This window comes from Microcaecilia unicolor, chromosome 10 (genome assembly GCF_901765095.1).
Source record: "Microcaecilia unicolor chromosome 10, aMicUni1.1, whole genome shotgun sequence".
Classification (NCBI taxonomy): domain Eukaryota; kingdom Metazoa; phylum Chordata; class Amphibia; order Gymnophiona; family Siphonopidae; genus Microcaecilia; species Microcaecilia unicolor.
Genome location: NC_044040.1, coordinates 146,790,133 through 146,817,035, shown reverse-complemented (window position 1 = coordinate 146,817,035; position 26,903 = coordinate 146,790,133). Strand labels below are relative to the sequence as shown.

Below are 26,903 nucleotides of genomic sequence, written 5' to 3'. Positions count from 1 at the left end.
TGCCCAGCCTCCCAACCCCACCTCCCAACCACCAGCCCCGCCTCTGCCATCCAATCTCCGCTAAGCTCCTGAGGATCCATTCCTTCCAAACAGGATTCCTTTATGTTTATCCCACGCATGTTTGAATTCCATTACCGTTTTCATCTCCACCACCTCCTGCGGGAGGGCATTCCAAGTATCCACCACTCTCTCCGTGAAAAAATACTTCCTGACATTTTTCTTGAGTCTGCCCCCCCTTCAATCTCATTTCATGTCCTCTAGTTCTACCGCCTTCCCATCTCCGGAAAAGGTTCGTTTGCGGATTAATACCTTTCAAATATTTGAACGTCTGTATCATATCACCCCTGTTTCTCCTTTCCTCCAGGGTATACATGTTCAGGTCAGCAAGTCTCTCCTCATACGTCTTGTAAGGTAAATCCCATACCATTCTCGTAGCTTTTCTTTGCACCGCTTCAATTCTTGTTACATCCTTAGCAAGATACGGCCTCCAAAACTGAACACAATACTCCAGGTGGGGCCTCACCAACGACTTATACAGGGGCATTAAAACCTCTTTTCTTCTGCTGGTCAACCTCTCTCTATACAGCCTAGCAACCTTCTAGTTATGGCCACCGCCTTATCACACTGTTTCGTCGCCTTCAGATCCTCAGATACTATCACCCCAAGATCCCTCTCCCCGTCAGTACCTATCAGACTCTCACCGCCTAACACATACATCTCCCATGGATTTCTACTCCCTAAGTGCATCACTTTGCATTTCTTCGCATTGAATTTTAATTGCCAAACCTTAGACCATTCTGCTAGCTTCCTGAGATCCTTTTTCATGTTTTCCACTCCCTCCCTGGTGTCCACTCTGTTACAGATCTTAGTATCATCCGCAAATAGGCAAACTTTATCTTCTAACCCTTCGGCAATGTCACTCACAAATATATTGAACAGAATCGGCCCCAGCACCGATCCCTGAGGCACTCCACTACTCACCTTTCCCTCATCCGAGCGAATTCCATTAACCACCACCCTCTGGGGTCTGTCCGTCAACCAGTTCCTAATCCAGTTCACCACTTCGGGTCCTATCTTCAGCCCGTCCAGAGCCTCCTGTGGGGAACTGTGTCAAAAGCTTTGCTGAAATCTAAGTAGATTACGTCTATAACTCGTCCCTGATTCAGTTCTCTGGTCACCCAATCAAAGAACTCGATGAGATTCATTTGGCACGATTTCCTTTTGGTAAAACCATGTTGTCTCGGAGCTTGCAACTTATTGGTTTCTAGGAAATTCACTATCCTTTCCTTCAGCATCGCTTCCATTACTTTTCCAATAACCGAGGTGAGGCTTACCGGCCTGTAGTTTCCAGTTTCTTCCCTATCGCCACTTTTGTGAAGAGGGAAAACATTCGCCGTTCTCCAATCCCTCGGAACCTCTCCCGTCTCCAAGGATTTATTAAACAAATCTTTAAGAGGACCCGCCAGAACCTCTCTGAGCTCCCTCAATATCCTGGGGTGTGCAGTTTATCCATCAGTAATATTCATATGGTCCAACATCATTCCCATTCAGCATGGGGATGCAACAGGTGTCTAAACTGAGCTTACAGGAAGGTCAACAAGCAATCAGTTTCATTGACATGGGGAGGTCATATGGCACCAGTTGATGACAACAGACACAAGAAGACTGCACCATGCGGATACTGTGCATTTGCTGGATATTGGTTATTATGATATAGGCAATATGATTCTGGGAATGCAATTGAGAGGGCACTAGTGTCTATGTAAATAAGACTGCAGTTTTATTGTAAAGGTGCCTAGGGGTGGGGAACTACTTTTCCTAGGCTGTGGCAGGTCTCTGAACCAGTAAGACCCATCTCAGAGGATAGAACAGTACCACCCAAGTCTGGGGGGGTTCGTGCAACCTGAAGCGAATGGATGGAGGTGACAGGAAAAAAGGGTGAGGGCTGGCTCTGGACAGCTGTGCCAACCATGGCCTTGGCTTGGCTGGCTCTGGACAGTGAGCTGAGGGCTGAGAGCAAAAATGCATGCTGTGAATGATGACTGGCTCAAGATAGTTATACTACATGTCCATCCAATAAAACTTCAACGTTGTATGCCAAAATAGTTTGTATTTGTTTATTCTGGGGGGGGGGGGGGTATGGCTGCCTGGGTTAGAGACAGCCCTTGGGCTGGAGTACCCTGGAAGGTGACAGTAACCAGGTATCATTGGCCCTCCCTGGGGGAAAGGGAAATAAACTTTCCCCTTTTGCATTCTTTCTAGGGGAAGGGGTGGTGGCCACTGGCTACTGGGTGACTTGGCCAAAGAGAAGGCCTTGGAGTTGGACCAGACTGACCAGGTGGTGGGCTACAGGTCTGGGCTAAAAGGTGGTGAGCCTGGTGCTTTGGCCTCTTCTCTATTCCTGCTCCCATTCACCCACACTCTGGAGGTCTGTCCACCCAAAGGGGTCGTGTGGAGGCATGAGGGTAAAGGGGTATGAGCTGGCTCTGGACCCCTATGTGAACCATTCTGGATGGCGGGGTGTGGGCTGGGAGCAAAAATACACACTGCAAATGATGACTGGCTCAGGACAGCTATACTATATATTTATCAAGTAAAAATATGACCTTGCATGCCAGAATTGTTTGTGTGTGTTATTCTGGGTGATAGGGGAGGAGGGAGCATACAGCTGCCTGGGTTATTAGGTCCAGGACCACTTTCTCCCAGTGCAAGAAATTACACTTCTAGATCACAGAGCCACTGGAACTCTGTCTTCCAAAATGTTTACCATTTTGTACCTGGCCTCAGCAGCTTTATGAAAGGATTAGGGAGTTTGTTGGTGTCTATCTTGCAAAAAAGGAGAATGACTTTAAGTTCTAGACTTGAAGAAGGATAATATCATGGAAGACTGAATAACAAGCATTCTAGCAGATACTTTTCAAAGAGAGGTTCTGAAACTATTTAAAAAATAGGTCTCCCAGCATTTTCGACAGTAAGTCATTCAAACTGCAGATTTGTTGCCCCTGGCTAGCAGAATCTCAGCAGATTACTTAAGATACTTAAGGCAAAGAATGAGGGTCTGACCTGTGGGAATTTGCTCTCCTCATCTATGAGGGAGATGATGTTCATGGGCCGTAAGGCAATCACCTCCAGGGTGCGCTGGTTATCAGTAAAGTCAATGTGTTGCCAGGGGATGAGCTCAGCTTCGTACTCCTCCTGCTCCAGCTTGAAGATGTGGCGAACAAAGAACTGTTGTAGATGTTCATTAGCAAGGTTAATGCAGAGCTGTTCAAAACTATGGGGAAAGAGTGCAGAGCATATTATTAGACCCCTGTGTTTCACATTAGTGGTTCCAAACCTATATTCAGGGACCCCCAGTCAGTTTGGTTAGGAAGAAAACCCCCCAAAACAAAACCACCCTGAAAGGATAAGCTAAAATCACAGTATATCCCATTAATAGGCAAAGAATAACATTGAACTACATCCACAGAGTAAATTTGAACAGGTTCTCAGATTTCAAAATAAAACTACCAGCTTCCTGTAACTTACAGAACAGGTGAAGCAAAAATAAGGTTGGAACTTTGGTAGGCCTTTCATTTCTTTTTATCCACAAGTACAAACAGCTCCTACATTTGAAGTATGGCAAAGAAACATCGTGGCCCTAAAGCTGTGGCTCTCATTACAGTTTCTGCCTCTGTCCAGACTGAATACTTGGCCCAAGGCAAGATTCTGATTTCATGCGATAAATGCATATACTTTGAATCCCTCATGAAAGAAGTACAAGAACTAATGGAGGAGGTGTCAAGACTAAAACATCTGTGACAATCAGAAATTCATCCTGGAGATGCATGTTGAAATATTGGGGATCTCCAGAAAAAGGACAAAAGATCTTGAACAGAAAGAAGACAGTTGGACACAGGTCACCAGATTCTGCCAAATCAACCCCCCCCCCCCCCCCAACTCCATCTTCTGTAGAACTGAAGAATTGGTCCTCAAATGTAGTGGCTGAAAAGATAAGGGAAAAAAGGTTAGCTTTTGTATGTTATAAGATGACTCAGAAAGAGGAAGAAAGGCAAACATACTTGGAAAAGCTAAGAGAAGCTGGAAAAGCTGTTAGAGAAGCAAAGAGGCAAATGGAGTAAAAGATAACCAATACTGTAAAATTGGGGGACAAGACGTTTTTCAGATATGTAAGCGACAGGAGGAAGTGCCATAATAGCATTGCGAGGCTTAAAGCTGAGGGGGGGGGGGGAGGAATATGTAGAATCTGATCAGGATAAAGCTGAACTGCTTAACAATTACTTCTGTGTTCACAAATGAAAGGCCATGAATAGGACCGCAGAAAACAAACACTAATGGGGATGGATGGATGTATGGTAGACCTCGACCAATTCTCAGAAGACTGTGTTATGAGGAGCTAGATAAACTAAAAGTAGACAAAGCAATGGGGCCTGATGGGATACATCTGAGGGTACTTAAGGAACTAGGAGATGTCCTGGTGGCTCCATGTCTGATCTCTTCAATGCTTCCTTAGAGTCTGGAGTGGTCCTGGAGGACTGGAGAAGGGCGGATTTGGTCCCTCTGCACAAGAGCAAAAGTAAGGAGGAGGATGGGAATTACACACCTGTCAGTCTGACCTCAGTGGTGAGTAAAATTAATGGAAATGCTTCTAAAGTGGAGGATTGTGAAGTTTCTAGAATCTAATGGCCTGCAGAACCCGAGGCAGCATGGTTTCACTAGAGGCAGGTCATGTCAGATGAATCTGATTGATTTCTTTGACTGGGTGACCAAACAGCTGGACATAGGAGGGACGCTAGATGTACTGCAGTTGGATTTTAGCAAAGTCTTTGAGATGGTTCCGCACAGGCAACTGATTTGAGTGCCCTCGGTATGGGACCTACTGACTGGGTTAAAAACTGGTTAAATGGGAGGAGACAGAAGGTAGTGGTAAATTAAGCTTCCTCTTAGGAAAGGGATGCTGTTAGTGGTGTATCACAGGGATCAGCTTGCTCTTTTTAATACCTTTGTGAGTGATATTGCAGAAGGACTGTCTGGTAAGGTTTGTCTCTTTGTGGAGTGAACACCCCACAGAGTGTGGATAACATGAGGAAAAATCTAGCGAAGCTTGAAGAATGGCCAAATAATTGGAAACTAAGATGTAATTCTAAGAAATGCAGAGTCATGCACTTGGATCACCAGAATCCAAGGGCAAGGTACAATATCAGGTGTGAAGTGCTTCTGTATACGAAAGAAGAGCGGGACTTGGAGGTGATTGTGTTTGATGTAAGTCAAATTATCTGGAAAAATCACCATCTGGTTAAAGGGCTTTGAAATTCATTCTCCCCATGTCTCTCTTCTTCACTTTTGATATCACAGCACTTGCAGAGGCTATCATCACATTTCTGTATATTAATGTAATACAGCACAAGGCTGGGAATCTCTGTATAATCCTATTAAAGGTGATGACACATCTTTTTATACAACCTTTAGATGGACAGCACAACACTAAGATGTCATAAAATCTCTATCTCCTTTAGTAGGAAAAAAAACCGAACCACATATTCTTATTGTCAAACATCTGTAAACAAAAGGGTCAATAACCAAATTGCAGGAGATATATATTACGTTAGTCTAATAAGAAGGCATCTTTGTCAAGTTTTTGAGAGTTATCCTTTCTTCATCAGATCAGTTCAATCTTATTTCCACATATCCAAGAGGACTAACACAACAATTGTAATGAACACAAAAAGAGAAATTTTTAAAATCTTTGTCGGGACTTAGGTATAGAAAATAAGGTGTCAGACACATAATTTGGCTTTATAAACTGGCTGTCTGAAAATATGACACCCTTTAACCGGATAAAAGTAGGTAGATTCGGGGGCAGGTATAGGCCAGGGGAAAGTACCTACACAAAATCAGGTACAAATCTATTCAAGTACTTTTTCCCTAAGCAGTTCTCCATGGAAAAGTATGCTGAACTGGCATCATGTCCATGTGGGCAGTGCTGAAAATTCTCTCATGAATGTGGCTTTTGAACTGCCTAATGAGATGTATGTAATTTCATTCCACACATAAAGTTACAATCACAAGAAAGAGATGTTCTGGGGTGTACTTTAAGTTAAAAGAGTTACGCAAGTTGTTTGAATTTTCAAAAGGTTATGTGTAGAACTAGAACTTTGCACCTACTACTACTACTACTTAACATTTCTAAAGTGCTACTAGGGTTACGCAGAGCTGTACAATTTAACATAGAAGGACAGTTCCTGCTCAAGGAGCTTACAATCTAAAGGACACATGTACAGTCAGTCAAGTAGGGGCAGTCAAATTGGGGCAGTCTAGATTTCCTAAAAGGTATAAAGGTTAGGTGCCGAAAGCAACATTGAAGAGGTGGGCTTTGAGCAAGGATTTGAAGATGGGTAGGGAGGGGGCTTGGCGTAAGGGCTCAGGAAGTTTATTCCAAGCATAGGGTGAGGCGAGGCAGAATGGGCGGAGCCTGAAGTTGGCGGTGGTGGAGAAGGGTACTGAGAGGAGGGATTTGTCCTGTGAGCGGAGGTTTTTTTGCAATGGGTAAAATTACGTGGAGGGGCTTTTTTGAAAGAAACGTCTAAATCAGAATTTGGATATTTTACAAAGATGTCCAAATTCCAAACAGGAAAGAAGGTTATTTTTGAAAAAGATGGACATCTATCTTTTGTGTTTGAAAATGCTATGAACGTCCTTTGTTTTGGTCCATTTTTGAACAAAAGACATCCAAATGCAAGATGTCCAAAACAGAGCAGGAGTGGCTTAATGGTTAGTGCAGCAGGCTTTGATCCTGGAAACATGGGTTCAACTCCCACTGCTGCTCCTTGTGACTTTGGGCAAGTCAAATGCACAAGGGACATTTTTGGATATGACATCTAAGTCTGAATTTGGATGTTTTTTGTAAAACGTCCAAAATCAGAACAGGAAAGGTCATTTTCTACAAAAAAAAAGTCTATCTTTTCCTTTTGAAAGCGCTGTTTGGAAAAATGTTTTGTGATTTGGGGGAGTAAGCAGAGGTGATCCCCAAGTCCCTCCAGTGGTCATCTGGTCATTTGGGGCACCTGCTGTGTGGAGTAGAGGAGTAGCCTAGTGGTTAGTGCAGCAGACTTTGATCCTGGGGAAGTGGGTTCAATTCCCAATGCAGCTATTTTTTAATAAAAACAGGTCTAGCTCAAAACGTTTAAGTTTTAGTCTTGGACATCTTTATTTTGTTCTATTATTGCTGAAAGATGTCCATGTCTTAGGAATGCCCAAGTCCTGCCTTGAACACGCCCCCTTGAGATTTGGACATCCTTCTGACGGACTTCAGAGAAAGATGTCCAAAAAGAGGTTTTGATAATACTGATTTGGACGTTTCTGTGAGATAAACGTCCAAATGCTGACTTATGTCACTTTTTGGACATCTATCTCTTTTGAAAATGAGCTTGTCAGTGGCATAGCGAACCGATTTCAACTCTGCAGTCATATTTTTATTTACATTTATCAACCACCTGTATGTAATCACCTGAGGTGACTACAACATCATATATAAACTTTTCTTCATGCCATGCTTTTGGTATCCCTGAGGAGGAAATAAAGTTGGAACATCATCCATACCTGTTTGTACTGAAATTTTCGAACCCAAAAATGTCAAGAAGGCCAATGGATCTGCGCACATTTTTTCTATCAGTAGAAGCTGGTGTAAAGATGGCAGCATTGATCTTATTCACGATCCATACAAAGAGACGTCCATAAATTCCCTGAGAGCAAAGGAAGAAGGTAAGCATTGATCCGCTCTGTAACCACTCAACCTTTCAACAACAAAGGGACCTCAAAAAAGTAGAGCATATATGTCAGAACAGAAATTAAAGGCAAGGAAAGATAGTAAAATATGGAGAAAAAAAAGAAAAAAGTGCAAAAGAAAGAAAAAAATTCAGGAAACAGTTAAAGGCAAACATTTACAAAGAAAAAAATAGCTAACCCAGAGAAAAGAAGCACAAAAGGAGGCATGGTGGAAAAAAGAAATAGCTGATGAAAAAATGCAAGAGAGAAAAAATGAGGCATGATACAGTAATAAATGCTGGATCAGGCAAAAACACTATGACAAAATGTGATAATTTACTATATATTTGTCACTTGTTTAAAACTTAATGCACCCCAGTTTTGCATTTCTGGTTCACTCTTTAATGTTTATGGACCTTTTGTGTCAATATTTTTGATTTTCAATCAACTGATCTTGCTAGAGGCAAATGGGTGGTGGAATCAAGTTTATGAAAATAATACAATAAAATTAATATTTGCTTACAGAAGGAAGCAGTGGCGTAGCCACAGGTGGGCCTGGGTGGGCCAGGGCCCACCCACTTAGGGTTCAGGCCCACCCAACAGTAGCACACGTTTAGTGGTAGTTGATGGGGATCCCCAGCTCCACCAGCTGAAGACCTCCCCCTGATGGTAATGAAAACACTACTCTCCTTGATACTGGCACTTGGGCATGCTCAGTCTTCAGCGCATGCCTGCTGCAGACTGCCAAGGTGGAAAGAAGCGTTTTCCCACCAGCTGAGATATTTTTGTTTGTGGTGAGGGGGGGGGCACTTGGTGCCCACCCACTTCTTGCCTAGGCCCACCCAAAATCTGTTGTCTGGCTACGCCCCTGGAAGGAAGCAAATTCAGCCTAAGTAATCATACCACAGTCAAAAAGAGCAACGTTTGAGCAGTCTCAGTGACAGCATGCATGAGGATAAGAATGCAGAGGATCCCCGATTCAGTTTTTCAGCCTGAGTTGGCTCGTCATTTGGTCGACCTCTATTTCACCCTGTTTTGGCTTTCTTCTCCATAGAGGTTCCCTTCCTGTTTGCTGTACTTACATAATCATATATTCAATGTCAGAGCCCATACATGGCCTGGCATTGAAAATCCAGGATTAATTCAGCCCACGTCTGTAAGTAGCTAAAAACCCAATGACTGCCATGGGCTAAGTATCTTTGTTATTTTACTGTTAACCGAGTTATTAGTAACTAGGTTTCATTGAATAAAATGGGACCTGTGCTAAAAAGCAAGAGTTAGTTGTAAAATAACCCATTTTATCGGTAGTACACATTGATAACTATGCTCCATAGAGTACATAATACAGGGATCAAGAAGGAGATCTGGAGAATAGGAACAAGATTAGAAAGCATGGGAGGATCTAGTAAAATAGAGGAGAAATGCGAAGGCAGTTGGGAATCAAGGTTCACAGAGGCAATGGCTCCAGCTGAGTTGGAAGAAAAAGAAAAACAAGCAGACCAAAGAAAAAAAATTAAAAGGCTTCATTTAATTCTTCACTCTCTTTGACACTTGAACAGATTAGCAATGGTTTTTATTTGTACATGTGAAAAAAATGAAGGTATTTTTTTTTTTCAGTGATTCTTATCATGATATCCCTTTATAAAACATATAATCAGAGCAAATGGGGATTTGGAGGTGGGAAGGAGAGCAGAGTAGAGATTTGGGGATGGGGAGAGTGGACAATCAAAGACTAAGAGGAGACTGGGGAGATAATGGCAGCTTGGGGAATGGGTCGATATGAGTGAGTGAAATATTAGGTAAGCTACGCAGTATAAATGAGCATGTGTGAAGGAGTTAAGAGAAGGGGAATTATAGTTGGAGAGTGGTTGACAGGTAGTTTGAATGGCTGAGAAGACTGAAGAGAAGATGAGAGGCAGTGGAAAGGTTTGGGTGTGTGAAGGGGTTCAGAGGGTGGAAATGAGAGGGGGAGGCAGTAAAAAAGGGTTGGATAAGAGGTCAGAAAAGGCAAAAATGGGCTAGAGACCAGGAATGAATGAGTGAGGTGAAGAATGAGAGGCAGAAAAAAGATGAAGCCTGGGGAGGAGGTGAACACACAGGATGGAAACGGGGGACTAAGAAGTGAGTGAAAGCAGAAGAGGATGAAGAAGTAGTGAGAAAAAGAGAGAGAAGTACTAGGAAGGCTGGTGGGGGGGGGGGGGGGGCGGGGTGAGAGTGGAAGATAGAAAACTGGTTAGTGGGAGAGGGAAAATAACTGCGGACTGGAACTTTAGAAAGGAAAAGGGGTGAGATTTATGACTGGACACAGAGGCAGAGAAAGAGAGATCAATGTCAGAAACAGTTCTAAAGAACAAAGGGAAGAAGACAGGTGAAGAGAAAAGGAAAGGATATCCTAGAGAAACACTTATGAGGAGGCTGGAAAGAGATGCCAGGACTAATTCAATTACAAAATTAAAATGTCCAGACAACAGAGATAGGAATGAAAACATTTTACTTCCAGTTTTTAGAGATTAGAGTAGCAGCCAGAGCTTATGAACTTAGCAAAAATGTATGTAACATATCGCTTCAGTCCCAAGAGTCATATTGAGAGAAAGAGAGAATGGAGAAAGTGAATGAGAGAAGAAAAAAAACGTAAGAACAGATAAGAGAGAATAGGAGAAAGAAAAGTCAAGAGGGAGAATTAAAAAAGAAAAACAAGAATGAGAAAGAATAAAAGGGAAATATATGGAAAATCTACCTTCACGAAGGCATCTCGTCCATCAGAAGCTTGGGCAGTGCTCAGGGGCATAGACATACTTTCCCCTCGGATGATGATAGAGTGGTTAATCAAGCTGGTTTGGAACTCTCCAGAGTCCACCTGTTAGCAAAATAAATGAGAAAGATTAGGATTATATTACCTGCACCAGACAGAGATGTAATTAGAGCGCTACTTGGTTCCAAAGTTTTCTAGAAGAGGCTGATCTAGTCCTGGTTTATCTCATTGTATGTATAGATTTGCAGTCCTAATTTGTTTTTAAAGGAATTTACATGTGGAAAACAGCTAATACAAAACAGTGAGGCTCAAAATGCATGCCAACAAGATGGCACATACTTATATGCATGCCACTCACAGGCATTCCTGGATTGTAGTTTGGGAGGAGAAGGGGCAGAGTTGATATGCATGCTTGTATTTTATAAAATGCGTGCACGTACACATTTACATCTTCTTCAGAGCAAGTGTAAATTTGTGCACCACTGGGAACAGTTCTGAATGCCTATGGTGTCCTGATAATATAGGCATAAAGGGCCGGGTTCAGTAAATGGCACTCAAAAATTGGCACTCAGCCCTATTCTATAAAGGATGCTCTTGTATGAGCACCCTTTATAGAATAGGAAGTGGGAAGTGGACCAATGACTCCAGGGAAATGGGACTATGGTGATAAAGAAAACAGCTTTATTCGCAGACTCGACACAGTACTGTGTTTCGGCCACAGGCCTGCCTCAGGAGTCTTAAATGATTCACATTGCATGAAAAAGTGGATATTATTCGTGTAGTCTTGATAAAGATTTTTAATGAAATAATGTAAGCACTGCAGCGTCTCTGTATCATCTATGAAAGACAAAACCATAGACGTGAATCATTTAAGACTCCTGAGGCAGGCCTGTGGCTGAAACACAGTACTATGTCGAGTTGGCGAATAAAGTTGTTTCCTTTATCACCATAGTCCCGTTTCCCTGGAGTCATTGGTCCACTTCCCACTTCCTATTTTGACAGTTTGTTTTTGTGGGAGTTTGTGTTCATCCACCTCAGTGGATTGCTTTCTCCTTTACTTCACCCTTTATAGAATAGTATATAGCACCAATTCCTGCACTCAACTTTGGATGCAAGGACTTACACCTGCCGAAATCAGGTGTAAATCCTGGAGCACAAGTTGGACGTATAACCCCAGTATTCTATAACACTGGGCCCAAATTTTCAGGATGCCCCGGACTCGCCCATGCCCCTCCTATGGCTGTGCCCCCTTTTGGATTGCATGCTATGGGATTTGGGTGCCCAGTGTTATAGAACAGCGCACAGGTAGATGTGCACACAACTTCTAATTGGTGCCAATTAATGTCAGTAATTGAGTGTTAGTGCCCAATTATTGCTTATTCATGGCTCATTAACCAATTAAGTTGCATGTGCATCTCAGGATTGCACCCAAATTTGGGTGACTTGTATAGAACTTGAAATGGGCATCTTTTTTGAACTGTAAGTGCTGTGTTATGGACAGGAGTGAATTTCATTGTGATGGAGCAGTGGTACTAAGCAGGAATAAGTAGGATTCAACTAGACCACCAGGAATAAGTGGGATTCAACAAGGAATAAGATACAACTAGACCACCAGGCCTTCTTAAAGTAAGCCCAGGAAGGGCCTAGAGGTGAGGTGGGATGGGATGGGATGGAATGGGGGGGAGGGGGAAGCGATTATGGGGGAGAGGGACTGCCGCTAGGGGTTCGGCTTGGAAGGGAGACTCTTTTGGTTGAGTGTGGGGTGGGAAGTTTTTTATTTATGGTTTTGGTTTCTGCCAAAACCGAGTGGCTAATTTCGATCACAGATTTGGATTAAGAAGAAAATGAAGCTACTGGGTTTGGTCGGGCTCTAGTACAGTAAGAAGTGCATCAGTTTCCTTCTTCCATCCATAGAACATCTTCATTCCATCTCTCATTTGTTATTTCCAGGTCAACAGCACTCTTCTCTATCCACAGTTGTCTTAGTGTCACATGGGTCTCACTATCTGGACAAAATCCAGTCCCATACCATAGGGCTCCTCACTAAATTTGGTATCATAAGTTTATCCTACAGAAAAAGTCTCCCTCCTTCTAGTTCCTGTGTTGGATCCCCCCCTTGGTCCAGGTACACTTCACAATCATCTCCCCTCTGAAGTCTCCTATGTGTGCTTCCTGTTCCTTGCCTATTCCTTCTGTGGGTTCAACAGGGTTCTCCTTAACAGCTTATGTTCCTGTTTCAAGCTCAGACTGCTTCTGGGCAGGTATTTGGGTTTTTGTCTCCCTCCTCCACTATAAGGCTATTTCCTTTTCATGTGACATAGATGGTGCTCAGAGCAAGCATTATGATTTCTTGCTGTTGGGTGGCAGACCAAGATAAAATAATTTCCCTCAAACATAGGCCCTTGAATAAGCTAAGGAAACCCACTTCCTATGGGTACATCCCATTTGGATACCCAGTTAGAAAAATCCTTGGTGATTATCTCTTTATGCTACCTACAGGACAGTTCCATTCCTAAAAGGCATAAATGGAACCTGTACTACTTCGGTCATATATGAAAGCACTTCAGCCAAATGCTACCAAAAACATGACCACAGGAGTACGGGGCATGCTTATTAATATGTGCTAAGCAGTTAGGGCCCGATGCTCAGAAGCAAATGTGGGTGCTAGAGGCCATTAGCATTGGAGTAGTGCTAGAATTTGCTCCCGCAGAATGCTTAGAGGTCCCCACTGCAGTGATCAACAAACGATACTACCACTAGCATTAAAAGAGAACAGCGCCCTTAAGAGGGGTGCCCCTAACACAGAAAACCTAGTACCAGCTCAGAGCTGGTGTTAGGGTGTTTGGAGACACATTCTTCATGATTCTGCCACAGGATTGGATGCCAAAGCCACTCCGAAGGGACTTGTCATCCAACATTGGCTCCCTCTCAGAAGTCTACATTAGTGATGGGACAACTAACATCCGCAGACTGCCGCCCAGCCCCAGCTGCCCTTGCCTCTGGAGAAATGTGTGCAGCTGCTTTCTTGCTGGAGTGAGAGGGAAAAAGAAAAATAAGGCATAGGCGAATTCAACCACATCTGAGCCATCGGATATGTATGCCAAAGCCACTGGTTGAAGCTTGATGCTTGTTTTCTTCAACTTGCCAGCTGGGTCCTTAAAGCCCTTGTGAGCCAGCAGACATCCTCGAAATTCCACCTCCCCACGGGCTGATGATGATCCATAACTGCTGCCAAACTGGTGCCTTCTCCACCTAGACATGCAGACTGCTTATGTGCTGGGTAAGCCCCCCCTCCTTACATCCTAATGTTCAGCGCAAACAGCGTGCATAAAATTTGCATGCCATTAGTGCTCAGCATTGGGGAGGAACTTTGTAGCTCTGTTTGGGCAGTATTTTCTGGTGCTGTTATGTACACCGTCAGAGTTTTGAACATCTGTCCGCCCCTTAGTGTGGGTTTTAATGTGCACTGTCAGTGCTAGCCCACATTAATGCCTAGCGTGCTTTAAACAGTCAATGTGGTATAAATCTGGTGCTGATTACTGTCGGATGGGTAGGGAATGATTGGGGTGTGGACTGCACATCACAGTCAACATGCAATTGGTTGCGCATACTATCAAATGTGCAGGTAACGGGGTTCATCTAATGATGCTTCAAAAGGTGTTATTAGGTGAACTTGCACTCAAGGGGCCTGCAATTAACACGTATTAGAAAACTTTGTGGAAATTGCAGGGGGAATGCTAGACACACCCCTAAGAGTTTCTGCAGAGCCTTTGCACTTTAGGCTGTTAACCCGTGTTAAGTGCAAAAATCTAGTGCACTTTAGTAAGATTCGGTTGAATGCATAGCCAAACCACAGCTTAATTTGGTTTGGGGAAGGGGTCACAAATACAAGGTTTAAAATTGGATTTAAATGCAAAAGACAATTTATAGTTGAAATTACTAAGGGGTGCTTTTTATAAGGTGTGGTAAAAAGTGGCTTTAGCATGGAGTGGAGGAGTAGCCTAGTGGTTAGTGCAGTGGACTTTGATCCTGGGGAACTGAGTTCAATTCCCACTGTAGCTCCTTGTGACTCTGGGCAAATCAATTAACCCTCCATTGCCCCTGGTACAAAATAAGTACCTGAATATATGTAAACCACTTTGAATGAAGTTGCAAAAACCTCAGAAAGGTGGTATATCAAGTCCCATTTCCCTTTCCCCCCACTTATGCAGGTTTTTCCTGCACACTAAGGGGGTCTTTTACTAAACAGCGGTAGTGCTCTTAGTTCGCAGTAGAAATCAGCAGGCAGTAAAGGCCAAGACATCTATTATATTCTTCCTATGGGCATCTTGGCATTTACTGCCAGCTGATTTCTACAGTGAGCTAAAAAAAGCTACCGCAGTTTAATAAAAGACTCCCTAAGGCCATTTTTACTGTAGCCATAAAAATACTTTTTTTTCTCATTTTTGCATTAATGGCCATGCGCTAATATTCAGGAGAAACTAAAATTGTAGAGAGGAAAAATATAATTCAAAATTCTGAAAGGGAATATACTAAATAGTAAAAAAAATGTAATCCCACAGCGTATCATCACATTGCATTCAATGCAATGCAAATCTAATATAAAAATTAAAACCAAGTCAATGGGTGAAAAAGTGCTCAAAGATTTTTTCTTTTTCAAATTGATGAAAATGTGCTCATCATAATGTAAAAGGACTTTGACTGACCATCATAGTCTTCTCAATGTCCAATCATGATTTAATCATCGCACACTTCCATATATATCACAACTTTTATACATTCCACAAATAAATTAATTATGTGACCCCCAGAGATTTTTAAGATGTGACACTTAAGTGCTAGCAGGGCACCTAAGTACTGTTTCTGTAAGGGTGCCTGTAACTGGCATAGCATTTAAATGCAAGGGGGAGAACACACATGGGTAGAGCATGGGTGGGCACTGGGTGGGGCTCCCACAAACAGTATTCTGTGAGTTAGGTATGTAAGTTATGCATGTCCCTGCCAGGTCTATGATTGGTGTAACTGTGAGTGCGGAAATGCAAGGCTTGCTGATACCAGGGTACTCTAGTATTTGATAACTGAATATGGGCACCCAAATGCTGTTATAGAATAGGCTGTCACTGCATCTAATTATATATTTGCTCCTCAAATACCCCCTTTATAAAACTCCCCCTCCAATTCTCCTCTGTCACTAGTATGATCCTCTTACCCTCACCCTCCAACAGAGATCCTCTCCCTGCATCCCCCCCATGACTTTCAACAATAGAAGGCCTCAAAACCTTTAGATTTTTCATCAATCAAGAGCAGCATGAGGAGTCAATGGAGCAGGAACGATGCCCCATCACTCCTGGCACCATCTAACCCAAGGATCCTCTTTGTTCTGGACATGCCCACTTCTTCTTTGAACCAAAGCAGCATAGCACTCTGCTCACCCCTTACTGTAGACACACTACTCATTCCCCAAGCCAATAGTGGCTCAGCCTACCCCAGTTTGGGGGTAGGCCACATGATCCAAGCCAAGCATGGAGAGTAACTGTTACCAGGAGAAGGGAGGAGGAGAATAGGGAAGGATGATAATGCCAGTGTTTCCTGGTGATGAGCCTAGACAAAAGGTGGAAAATTATATTTGTAAAATCTTTTTTTTTCTGGAATTAGGTATACTATTTAGAGCATGAGGTCTCAACAATTTTGTTTTGTGGCCTTGGAGCTCTTGTTTGCATTGTAATTTCCTAAAATACTCAGTTTACTTTAGCAAACTACTTTATGGTTAGCCCCAAAATTCCATTGGTGGCCATATTTGAGAAATGCTGATATAGTGAGCACATATTATAAACTAATGTTAGCTATCTAATTCACTATTTTTAGATATCAGGTAGAACAGTAGCTTAGTGGTTACAGCAGCAGGCTGAGAACCGGGGAAACTAGGGGTCAAATGTTGCCACCATTCCATGTGGTCGTGGCCAAGACACTTAACTCTCAATTGCCTCGGGTACAAAATTAAATTATAAATCCTCTGGGGATAGGGAAATGCCTACAGTACCAGATTATAATTCAACTTGAGGTACTACTGAAAAGTCAAGGACTAAATCCAAATCTAAGGTCTGAAAATGAATAAGGTACACAATCCAACTATGATACAGATTATGGTCTCTCAAGAATTTTTTTTATTTATTAAGTTTCAGTGTAGAAGGTCAATAATATTTTTACAATGAGTCCAGAAGGACTTAAAGTAGAATTCTGAGATCAGGGAGTTTATGTGACTTGCTAAGTGCTCCTTTTACTAAGCTGTGTTAAGTGTTAGCATGTGCTTATTGCAGCTTAAAAGGATTTACCATGGGACGTGCTGAGGCATCCTGTGGTTAAAGTCCAATGGGTGCGTTAAAACAATGTGCTAAAAAGTTTTTCTTTATTTTTCTGTGATGGTGGCATGTCTGGGGGCAGAGAGTAGGCATGATAGCGTGAATCAGTTGGTACACCCATATTACCGCACACTAATTGATAGTGCGAGATTAGTGCATGAGCCCTCACCGCCTATAAAATGGATGATGGTAAGGGCTAATGAGCTACTGTTTGGTAATGACCATGCATTAATGACAACATTACCCCCCTGCTTACTAAGATGTGCTATCTGGGCTGTGTCGGCATTGCCATGCAGCTTAGTAAACAGGGAGGTTAGTTTATGTTCATTAATTCAAAAAACTGGAAAATCAGCCATTTTCCGGCAACAGTAAAAACAGTCTTAGTACGTGGGAAAGACGTGTAAGGGTACATACACTAAGGCCACTTTTTACCACAGCTTAGTAAAAGGACCCCTAAATGTCTTAAGTAAATGTCAGCAGAATGAAACTCAGATCCTGGAGTTCCAAGATCTGCTTACTGTGCAAAATCAGCCAATTCTAATTAAGAAAGTTTGCTTAAGTAAATATAACTGTTCCCCTCACATATGCAGATCCTTCACAGGCAGTGCCTTGCCACTTTATGCAGTGTTGATCCCTAAAGCCTCACATTTTGATGCTGTAATCTGTCCTGTGTGTACAGAGCCAGCCTTCCCACACATTACAATGTCTGTATCTTCCACTTATAGGGATTTCACTAGTTTCTGGAGGGTGTGCAGGCAGCAGTCTGGAGCTAAATTGTATTCAAAACCCATATCAAACAGCCATCACAAAAGAGGCAATAACAAAGTTCAGACCTCTGTGCAAAGAGTAGGAAGCGGAGTACCTCAAGCAGTTTGGCAGCAGTGAAAAAGTGAGTAGACTGCTGCACATCACAGCAGTCCAGGTTATCATGCGTAGCACCTAGAACGGGGTTACCATATTTGCAGAGACAAAAATGAGGACACAAAAAAGAAAAATAGTTACTACCTTTGCTAAAGAAATATTTAATCGTATCAAATGTGTAAATAGCTTTTAGTTAATAAACACATATCAAACAGCGACTGACTTACAGTACAATAATCTATTTTTTAAAACTTCTGGATTTGAGTTTGCCTGAGTGTGAGCCCAAGCGTACTTATCAGAAGAGTAAATATCCCTCAACGACTTTGGCTGGGATCTGAGATACATGTAAAAGTCTTTTACATGGCGTATGCTTAAAGTTGTGCTGCACAAACAAAATTCCTTTGACAGATTCAACCAGCAGCGAAACAAAACGGAGATCAGTAATGCCTTTCTTTCTCTTTATCATCCCCATGTGTTCAAACTGACTAATAGGCCACAGATTACCTCCCGCCTTGACTACTGCAACCTACTCCTCACTGGCCTCCCACTTAGCCATCTATCCCCCCTCCAATCCGTTCAGAACTCTGCTGCACGTCTTATCTTCCGTCAGGACCAATATGCCCATATCACCCCTCTCCTCAAGTCACTTCACTGGCTTCCGATCAGGTACCGCATCCAGTTCAAGCTTCTCCTAGTTACCTACAAATGCACTTGATCTGCAGCCCCTCATTACCTCTCTACCCTCATCTCCCCTTAGGTTCCTACCCGAAACCTCCGCTCACAAGTCAAATCCCTCCTCTCAGTACCCTTCTCCACCACCGCCACTCCAGGCTCCGCCCTTTCTGCCTCGCCTCACCCTATGCTTGGAATAAACTCCCTGAGCCCATACATCAAGACCCCTCCCTGCCCATCTTCAAATCCTTACTCAAAGCCCACCTCTTCGATGTCGCCTTCGGCACATAACCATTATACCTCCATTGAGGAAATCTAGACTACCCCAACTTGACATTTCGTCCTTTAGATTGTAAGGTCCTTTGAGCAGGGACTGTCCTTCTTTGTTAAACTGTACAGCGCTGTGTAACCCTAGTAGCACTCTAGAAATGTTAAGTAGTAGTAGTAGTAGTAGATTAGTCTCTCATTATGTGGGTAGGTGTGTTGGTCATAGGCACATAAAAGAAAAAGAAGATATTTTCCTAAAAATTAAAAAAAACCTGGAGGACATATCTGAAGAAGCCTAAAAGGAGGATATGTTCTCTTAAAAGAGGATGTATGGTAACATTTAACCTAGAAGGAGCAGCAATGAACTGAGTTAAGGGCATATACAACATAAAACAAATGTACCAGAAAACTTTTGACCATTGATATATATATCAATTTATTTCTTCAGTTCCTCCAGTCAATGACAGCTGTTCCCATGTGTAACCCATTGTTATCAATATATATCACTAATACACAAACTTTGGGCTAGATGTACTAAAAGGCACTACAACATTACTATGTGTTAACATGTATTAATGTACATTATTTACTGCAGATTCCATTTTATTAATGACATTAGCGTTCACTAACATGGTAGTAACTTCAGCAAATCTACCCTTTTGTCTCATGGGGAAACACTTCTGCAGTGAGCACAGTCTTAAGAGCCATACTGTAACATTAACCTCAGTTTCATTTTCATATGTCAACATTAGCTTCTATTTCTTTTGTCTTGTTTTTTTTATATTCTGTGACATAGTACAGAGAGTGTCTTGTGTGGCTCACAAATCATAAGTATCCCTACAACACAATGGGGCATATATTCACACTGCAGGAGGCAGCCTGGCTAGCTCCTGAGGTCAGCAGTGAGCCTGGATATTCAATACCGGCTCATTTCCAGTGTCTAGCATTTAATATCCAGTTTATTTTTGGCCGGTGATAAATCCAATATTCAGTGCTAATCGGTTAAGTTATAACGGCCAAAGATAGGCCTGCTATTTGGGCGGCCTAATTTGGCCACCAAACTTTAGCTGGCGAGCCACTGAATATTTGCGGATAGCCGGCTATACTGCATGATATAACTGGCTAGCTGCTGAGAGCTGACTGCAAATACTCAGCGGGAGATTACCAGCTATCTTCCACTAAATATTCGCAGATAGCTAGTTAAGTGCTATTTAACTGGCCAGGAGGCCACCCTGAATTTTGCTTGCTCTGCGTTTGCTGCTTTTCCCCTTCACATTGCTCTGTGAGGGTAATGGGAGCGGGGCCTCCAACCGTGAAAAGTAATTTTGGCTGGTGAAGGGTAATTTTGCATAAGAAGCACATGTAACTTCAGAATAGGCACCACTTATGCTTCTGCTCAAAGTGCTATTCTGTAAGCTTGCGCACAAGTGGCATCATATGCAGTTGTGAAGAAGCAGAGATGGGACATGGGCATGTTAACCATCAACGTGCGTAGCTTAAAGAATACCGTAAGTTGTGCACCTGGATTGGCGCATGCTCACTTATGACTGCAATTGACTTGGCGTAAGCGGGTGCATCTTCTTTTTTGTGCACTAATGGTGGTTTGCACTAAGATTCTATAATGGAATAAGGGCGTCCTAATGCCATTACAGAATTGCTATTCCCCTCACTGCATCAAGGTTCCAAAAAGAAGACACAAATTTATAGAATTACCCCCATATTGTATACTGAGAATGAGAGTTACCTCTTAACATAACCAGGGTTTATTAGGATTTGAAGGCTCTATGTCTATGTGAAATCATAAGAACAGCCATACTGGATGAGACCTACGGTCCACCTAGCCCAGTATCCTGCTTCCAAACAGTGGCCAACCCAGGTCACAAGTACCTGGCAGAAACCCAAATAGTAGCAAGATTCTATGCTACCAATCCCAGGGTAAGCAGTGGCTTCCCCCATGTTTATATGGACTTTTCCTCCAGGAACTTGTCCAAACCTTTTTTAAACCTAGATACGCTAACAGCTGTTATTACATCCTCTGGCAACAAGTTCCAGAGTGAAAAAATATTTCCTTCTATTTGTTTAAAAAGTATTTCCATGTAATTTCATTGAGTTGATTACTTCAGTAGGCTGTTCAAAAATACCATCCTGGAAGCCCAGGCCAACTAGTTATATTCCATGTATTAAAAAAGGAGGAAGAAAGACCAAGTGACAACTGGCATGGTTAAAAAGTAAGAGGAAGGAAGATATTGGAGCTAAAAAAAAAGTCCTTCAGAAAATAGAAGAAGGATCAGACTTGAAAATAATAAGAAACAGCATAAAGAATGGCATGTCAAATGCAAAGCGCTGATAAGGAAGGCAAAAAGGGACTTTGAAAAAAGATTGCGTTGGAGGCAAAAACACATACAGGTGAATTTTCGAAAGAGAAGGGCGCCCATCTTCCGACACAAATCGGGAGATGGGCATCCTTCTTGCAAGGTCGGCCAAATCGGCATAATCGATAGCCGATTTTGGGCGCCCTCAACTGCTTTCCGTCGCGGGGACGACCAAAGTTCACAGGGGCATGTCGGCAGTGTAGTGAAAGCGAGACTGGGGCATGCTTAAGAGATGGGCGTCCTCGGCCGATAATGGAAAAAAGAAGGGCGTCCCTGACGAACACTTGGGCAACTTTACTTGGTCCATTTATTTTCACGACCAAGCATCAAAAAGGTGCCCAAACTGACCAGATGGCCACCGAAGGGAATCAGGGATCACCTCCCCTTACTCCCCCAACCCTCAAAAAAATCTTTAAAAATACTTTTTTGCCAGCCTCTATGCCAGCCTCAAATGCCATACTCAGGTCCATCGCAGCAGTATACAAGTACCTGGAGCAGTTGCAGTGGGTGCAGTGTACTTCAGGCAGGCGGACCCAGGCCCATCCCCCCTACCTGTTACACTTGTGGTGGTAAAAGTGAGCCCTCCAAAACCCACCACAAACCCACTGTACCCACATGTAGGTGCCCCCCTTCATCCCTAAGAGCTATGGTAGTGGTGTACAGTTGTGGGGTTTGGGGGGGCTCAGCACCCAAAGTAAGAGAGCTATGCACCAGGGACCTTTTTCTGAAGTCCACTGCAGTGCCCCCTAGGGTGCCCGGTTGGTGTCCTGGCATGTGAGGGGGACCAGTGCACTATGAATGCTGGCTCCTCCCAAGACCAAATGGCTTGGATTGGGTTATTTTTGAGATGGGCGTCCTCGGTTTCCATTATTGCCGAAAACCGTGGACGATCATCTCAAAAACGACCTAAGGACGACCATCTCTAAGGTCGACCTAAATTTCATGATTTGGGCGTCCCCGACCGTATTATCGAAACGAAAGATGGACGTCCATCTTGTTTCGATAATACGGGTGGCCCCGCCCCTTTACGGGGCCATCCTGCGAGGACGCCCTCATGAAAACTTGGGCGCCCCATTCGATTATGCCCCTCCATGTAAAAACCTTTTTAGGTATATTAAAAGCAAGAAGCCGACAAAAGAATCAGTTGGACCGCTAGATGACAGAGGGGTAGAAGAGGCACTTAGGGAAGACAAAGTCATAGCAGAGATATTAAATTAATTCTTTGCTTCAATCTTCACCGAGGAAGATTTGGGCGAGATACCGGTGTCAGAAATGGTATTCAAAGTTGACGAGTCAGAGAAACTGAATGAAATCTCTATAAACCTGGAAGGTGTAATGGCGCATTTGACAAACTGAAGAATAGCAAATCGCCTGGACTGGGTGGTATTCATCTCAGAGTACTGATAGAATTGCAAAATGAACCTACAGAACTTTTGTTAGTGATATGTAATTTATCTTTAAAAATCAAGCATGGTACCAGAAGATTGGAGGGTGGCCGATGTAATGACAATTTTTTTAAAAGGGCTCCAGAGGTGATCCAAGAAATTATAGACGGTGAGTCTGACGTCGGTGCTGGGCAAAATGGTAGAGACTATTATAAAGAACAAAATTACAGAGTATATTCAAAAGCCTGGATTAATGAGACAAAGTCAACATGGATTTAGTCAAGGGAAATCTTGCCTCACCAATCAACTACATTTCTTTGAAGGTGTGAACAAACATGTGCATAAAGGTGAGCCTATCAATATTGTGAATCTGGATTTTCAAAAGGCATTTGACAAAGTATCTCATGAAAAACTCAAGGGGAAATTGGAGATTCATGGGATAGGAGGTAGTGTTCTATTGTAGATTAAAAACTGGTTAAAAGATAGAAAACAGAGAGTAAGGTTAAATGGTCAGTATTCTCAATAAAGAAGGGTAGATAGTGGGATTCCCCATGGGTCTGTGCTGGGACCGCTGCTTTTTAACATATTTATAAATGATCTAGAGATGGGAATAACTAGTGAGGTAATTAAATTTGCTGATGACACAAAATTACAAGAGGACCTTACGAGACTGGGAGACTGGACATCCAAATATCAGATGATGTTTAATGTGAGCAAGTGCAAAGTGATATATGTGGGAAATAGGAACCCGAATTATAGTTATATGATGCAAGGTTCCACATTAGGAGTCACTAACTAGGAAAGGGATCTCGGTGTCATCATAAGTAAATAAGTATTGCCACACTGGGACAGAACAAAGGTCCATCAAGCCCAGCATCCTGTTTCCAACAGTGGCCAATCCGGGTCACAAATACCTGGCAAGATCCCAAAAAACTTTATCCCAGAAATTAGCATTGATGATCGTTGAAACCCTCTGCTCAATGTGTGGCAGCAGCTAAGAAAGCAAATAGAATGTTAAGAATTATTAGGAAAGGAATGGAAAACAAAAATGAGGATGTTATAATGCACATGCTCCATGGTGTGATCGAACCTCGAATATTGTGTGCAATTCTGGTCACCACATCTCAAAAAGTTAAAGTGGAATAAGAAAAGGTACAGACAAGTGCATTGAAAATGATAAGTGGGATGGGATGAGTAAAGGCTAAAGTGGCTAAGGCTCTTCTGCTTAAAGAAAAGTCGGCAGGAGATATGATAGAGGTCTATTAAATAATGATTGGAGTGGAATGGGTAGACGTGAATCACTTGTTTACTCTTTCTAAACATACTAGGACTAGGGGCACATAAAGATACAAAGTAGTAAATGTAAAATAAATTGGAGAAAATATTTCTTCACTCAAAGTGTAATTAAACTCTGGAATTCATTGCCAGAGTATGTGGCAAAAAAGCAGTTAGCTTAGCGGAGTTTAAAAAACATTTGGATATCTTCCTAAAAGAAAAGTCCATAAACCATTATTAAGATGGACTTGGGGAAAATCCACGGCTTGTTTCTAGGATAAGCAGCATAAAATGTATTGTACTGTTTTGGGATCTTGCCAGGTACTTGTGACCTGGATTGGACACTGTTGGAAACAGGATGCATGCTGGGCTTGATGGACCTTCAGTCTGTCCAAGTATGGCAATACTTATGTACTTCCCGACAGCCCCACCCTCCCGCGACACGTTTAAATCTTTTATTTATTTTTTTTACATGAAGTTGCAGCGCCGGAGTTAGTGAGAGGACCAGGCTCGCCTTCTCTTGCCTTCCCTTCGTTCCCGCTCAGTGTCCCACCCTCGCGGAAACAGGAAACTACCTCACAGGAAGGTGGGACACTGAAAGGGAACGAAGGGAAGGCAGGAGGAGGCGAACCTGGTCCTCTCACTAACGCCGGCACTGCAATTTCACGCAAAAAAAAATAATAAAAGATTTAAACGCGTCACGGGGGGGGGGGGGGCTGTCGGGAAGCTAAGGGGGGGCAGGTGGAGGCCTGGGATGAGTTACTAGACATGGAGGGGAGGATAGGGGGCAAAGGAGAATTGCTGGACATGGAGGGGAGGGGAGGGAAGGGGAGAGAGAAGAAATCGCTGGACATAGATGGGAGGGGAGGGCAGAGGAGAATCGCTGGACAGGGAGGGCAGGGCAGTGGAGAATTGCTGGACATGGAGGGCAGGGGAGAGAGGAGAATCGCTGGACATGGATGGGAGGGGAGGGTCAGGGGAGAGAAGAGAGGAGAAATCGCTGGACACAGATGGGAAGAGAGGGCAGGGGAGAGAGGAGAATCGCTGGACATGGATGGGAGGGGAGGTCAGGGGAGAGAAGAGAGGAGAATCGCTGGACACAGATGGGAAGAGAGGGCAGGGGAGAGAGCAGAATTTCTGGACATGGATGGAGGGAGGGAAGGGCAGAAGAAATGCTGGACATGGATGGAGTGGAGGGAAGACAGGAAGGAGATGCACATGGATGGAGGGGAGAGAGGAGAAATGCTGTACATGGATGGAGTGGAGGGGAAGAGAGGAGAAATGTTGGGGGAAAGAAAAGAGATGCACATGGTTGGAGGGGAAGGGAGAGAGGAGAAATACTGGATATGGATGGAGGGAAAGGAAGACAGAGGATGTAGATGCACGTGGATTTAGGGGAGAGAGGAGAAATTTTGGACATGGATGGAGGGGAGGGAAGAGAGAAGAAGTGAGATGAACATGGATGGAGGGGAGGAGAGAGGAGAAATGTTGGACATGGATGGAGAAGGAGAGGAAAAATGCTGGACGTGATGGAGAGAGGAAGGAGATGCATACTGACAAGGTGAGGGAAAGGGAAAAGAGGAGAAAATCTGCACATGGATGATAGGCAAAAGCTGGATCCACTCTATACCTTCTTCAATCAAGTCCGCAGAGGACCCAGCTTTTACCTATGGATGTAGGGCAAGAAATGAAGGAGGAAAATAAAGAAATAAATGGAAAGGAAGTCCTGGAAACGAAGTTAAGGGATCAGGTAAAGAGCCTCAGAATCAGAGACTGGGACCAACATGTTCAGAAAAACAGTCAACAAAGGTAGAAAAAAATCATTTTATTCTCATTTTAGTGTTTGGAAGATGTCCAATTTGAGAATTTACATCTGCTGTCTTATTTTGCACTGGGTATACTAGAGCTGTAACAGCTTACAGAAATTATTTATAATGAAAAAAAATCACAAGCTATTTTTTGCTCCTATACTGGTATAGTATTTTTAATGATACTTCTTATATGCGCCACGGCTGATATAAGGGGTGTGGCTACTGTGGGTGTGGCTATCATGGGGGCGGAGCCATAGATTGTGACCCCCCACCCATAATGAGTACTGGTACCTTTTTTCCTACAAAAAAAGCACTGGTCAGAAGTGCGTCTAAATCTCAAGGGGGCGTATCAGGAGCGTGTTTAGGGTGGTACTTCGACGTTCCTGAGGCTGACGTTTTTCAGCCATAACGAAAGAAAACAAAAACGTCCAGGACTAAAACTAAGACGTTTTGAGCTAGACCTGTTTTTATACTGAATAAAGCACAAAAAGGTACCTTAAACAACCAGATGACCATTGGAGAGAATTAGGGGTGACCTCCCCTTATTCTCCAAGTGGTCATTAACCTCCTCCCACCCCCCAAATATGTGATGAAAAACATTTCTTGCCAGCCTAGATGTTATACTCAGGTACATTAGAACAGCATGCAGGTCCCTGGAGTAGTCTAGTGGTGGGTACAGTGCACTGCAGACAGGTGGACACAGGCTTCTACCTCCCCCTACCTGTTACACTTGTGGAGGAAACTGGGAGCCCTCCAAAACTCATCAGAATCCCACTGTACCCACATATAGGTGCCCCCTTCAGCAGTAAGGGCAATGGCAGTGGTGTACAGTTGGGGGTAGTGGGTTTTGGGGGGCTCAGCAGACTAAGGGAGCAATGGTCAGATGTGTACCTCGGAGCATTTTATGAAGTCCACTGCAGTGCCCCCTAGGGGGCCCTATTGCTTTCCTGGGATGTCAGGGGGACTTGTGTACTAAGAACGCTGGCTCCTCCTACATCCCAATGGCTTGAATTCCACTTGGACGTTTTTTTTTCAAAAATGGACCACAAAAATAAAACATCCAAATCAAAAACCTTCTATTTTCGAAAACAAAAAATAGACGTTTTTCTTTTTTGAAAATGATCTTCTTTGCTATTCAGATTTTGGACGTTTTTTGCTAAACGTCCAAAGTCGGACTTAGACGTCATATCGAAAGAGAAGGGCGCCCATCTTCCGACACTGCCTACCTTTGCTGGCAAAGGAACCCAATCCCCGCCAGTCGAGGTCCTCTTCTTCTGGTGCAAGGCTTCGTTCTGTTTCTCCTCCCATTCTCTATTTCTGTAGATAATACGCTCATCCTTCCTGTCTCATCAACTCGTAACCTTGGGGTCATCTTCGACTCGTCC

The 26,903-nt window shown here is 43.2% G+C and overlaps 1 protein-coding gene across 3 annotated transcripts in view; it reads right to left on the bottom strand.

Annotated features, from left to right (window-relative positions):
- Positions 1-26,903, bottom strand: part of MYO7B (myosin VIIB) — a 390,666-nt gene that overhangs the window by 254,135 nt on the left and 109,628 nt on the right. For all 3 annotated transcript variants that reach the window (XM_030215810.1, XM_030215809.1, XM_030215811.1), the window contains 4 exons: positions 17,738-17,814; positions 10,502-10,621; positions 7,600-7,742; positions 3,064-3,274 (listed from right to left, as the gene is read on the bottom strand). In XM_030215810.1, coding sequence (XP_030071670.1) covers positions 3,064-3,274; positions 7,600-7,742; positions 10,502-10,621; positions 17,738-17,814 — 551 coding nt within the window. The remainder of the gene's footprint in view (positions 1-3,063; positions 3,275-7,599; positions 7,743-10,501; positions 10,622-17,737; positions 17,815-26,903) is intronic.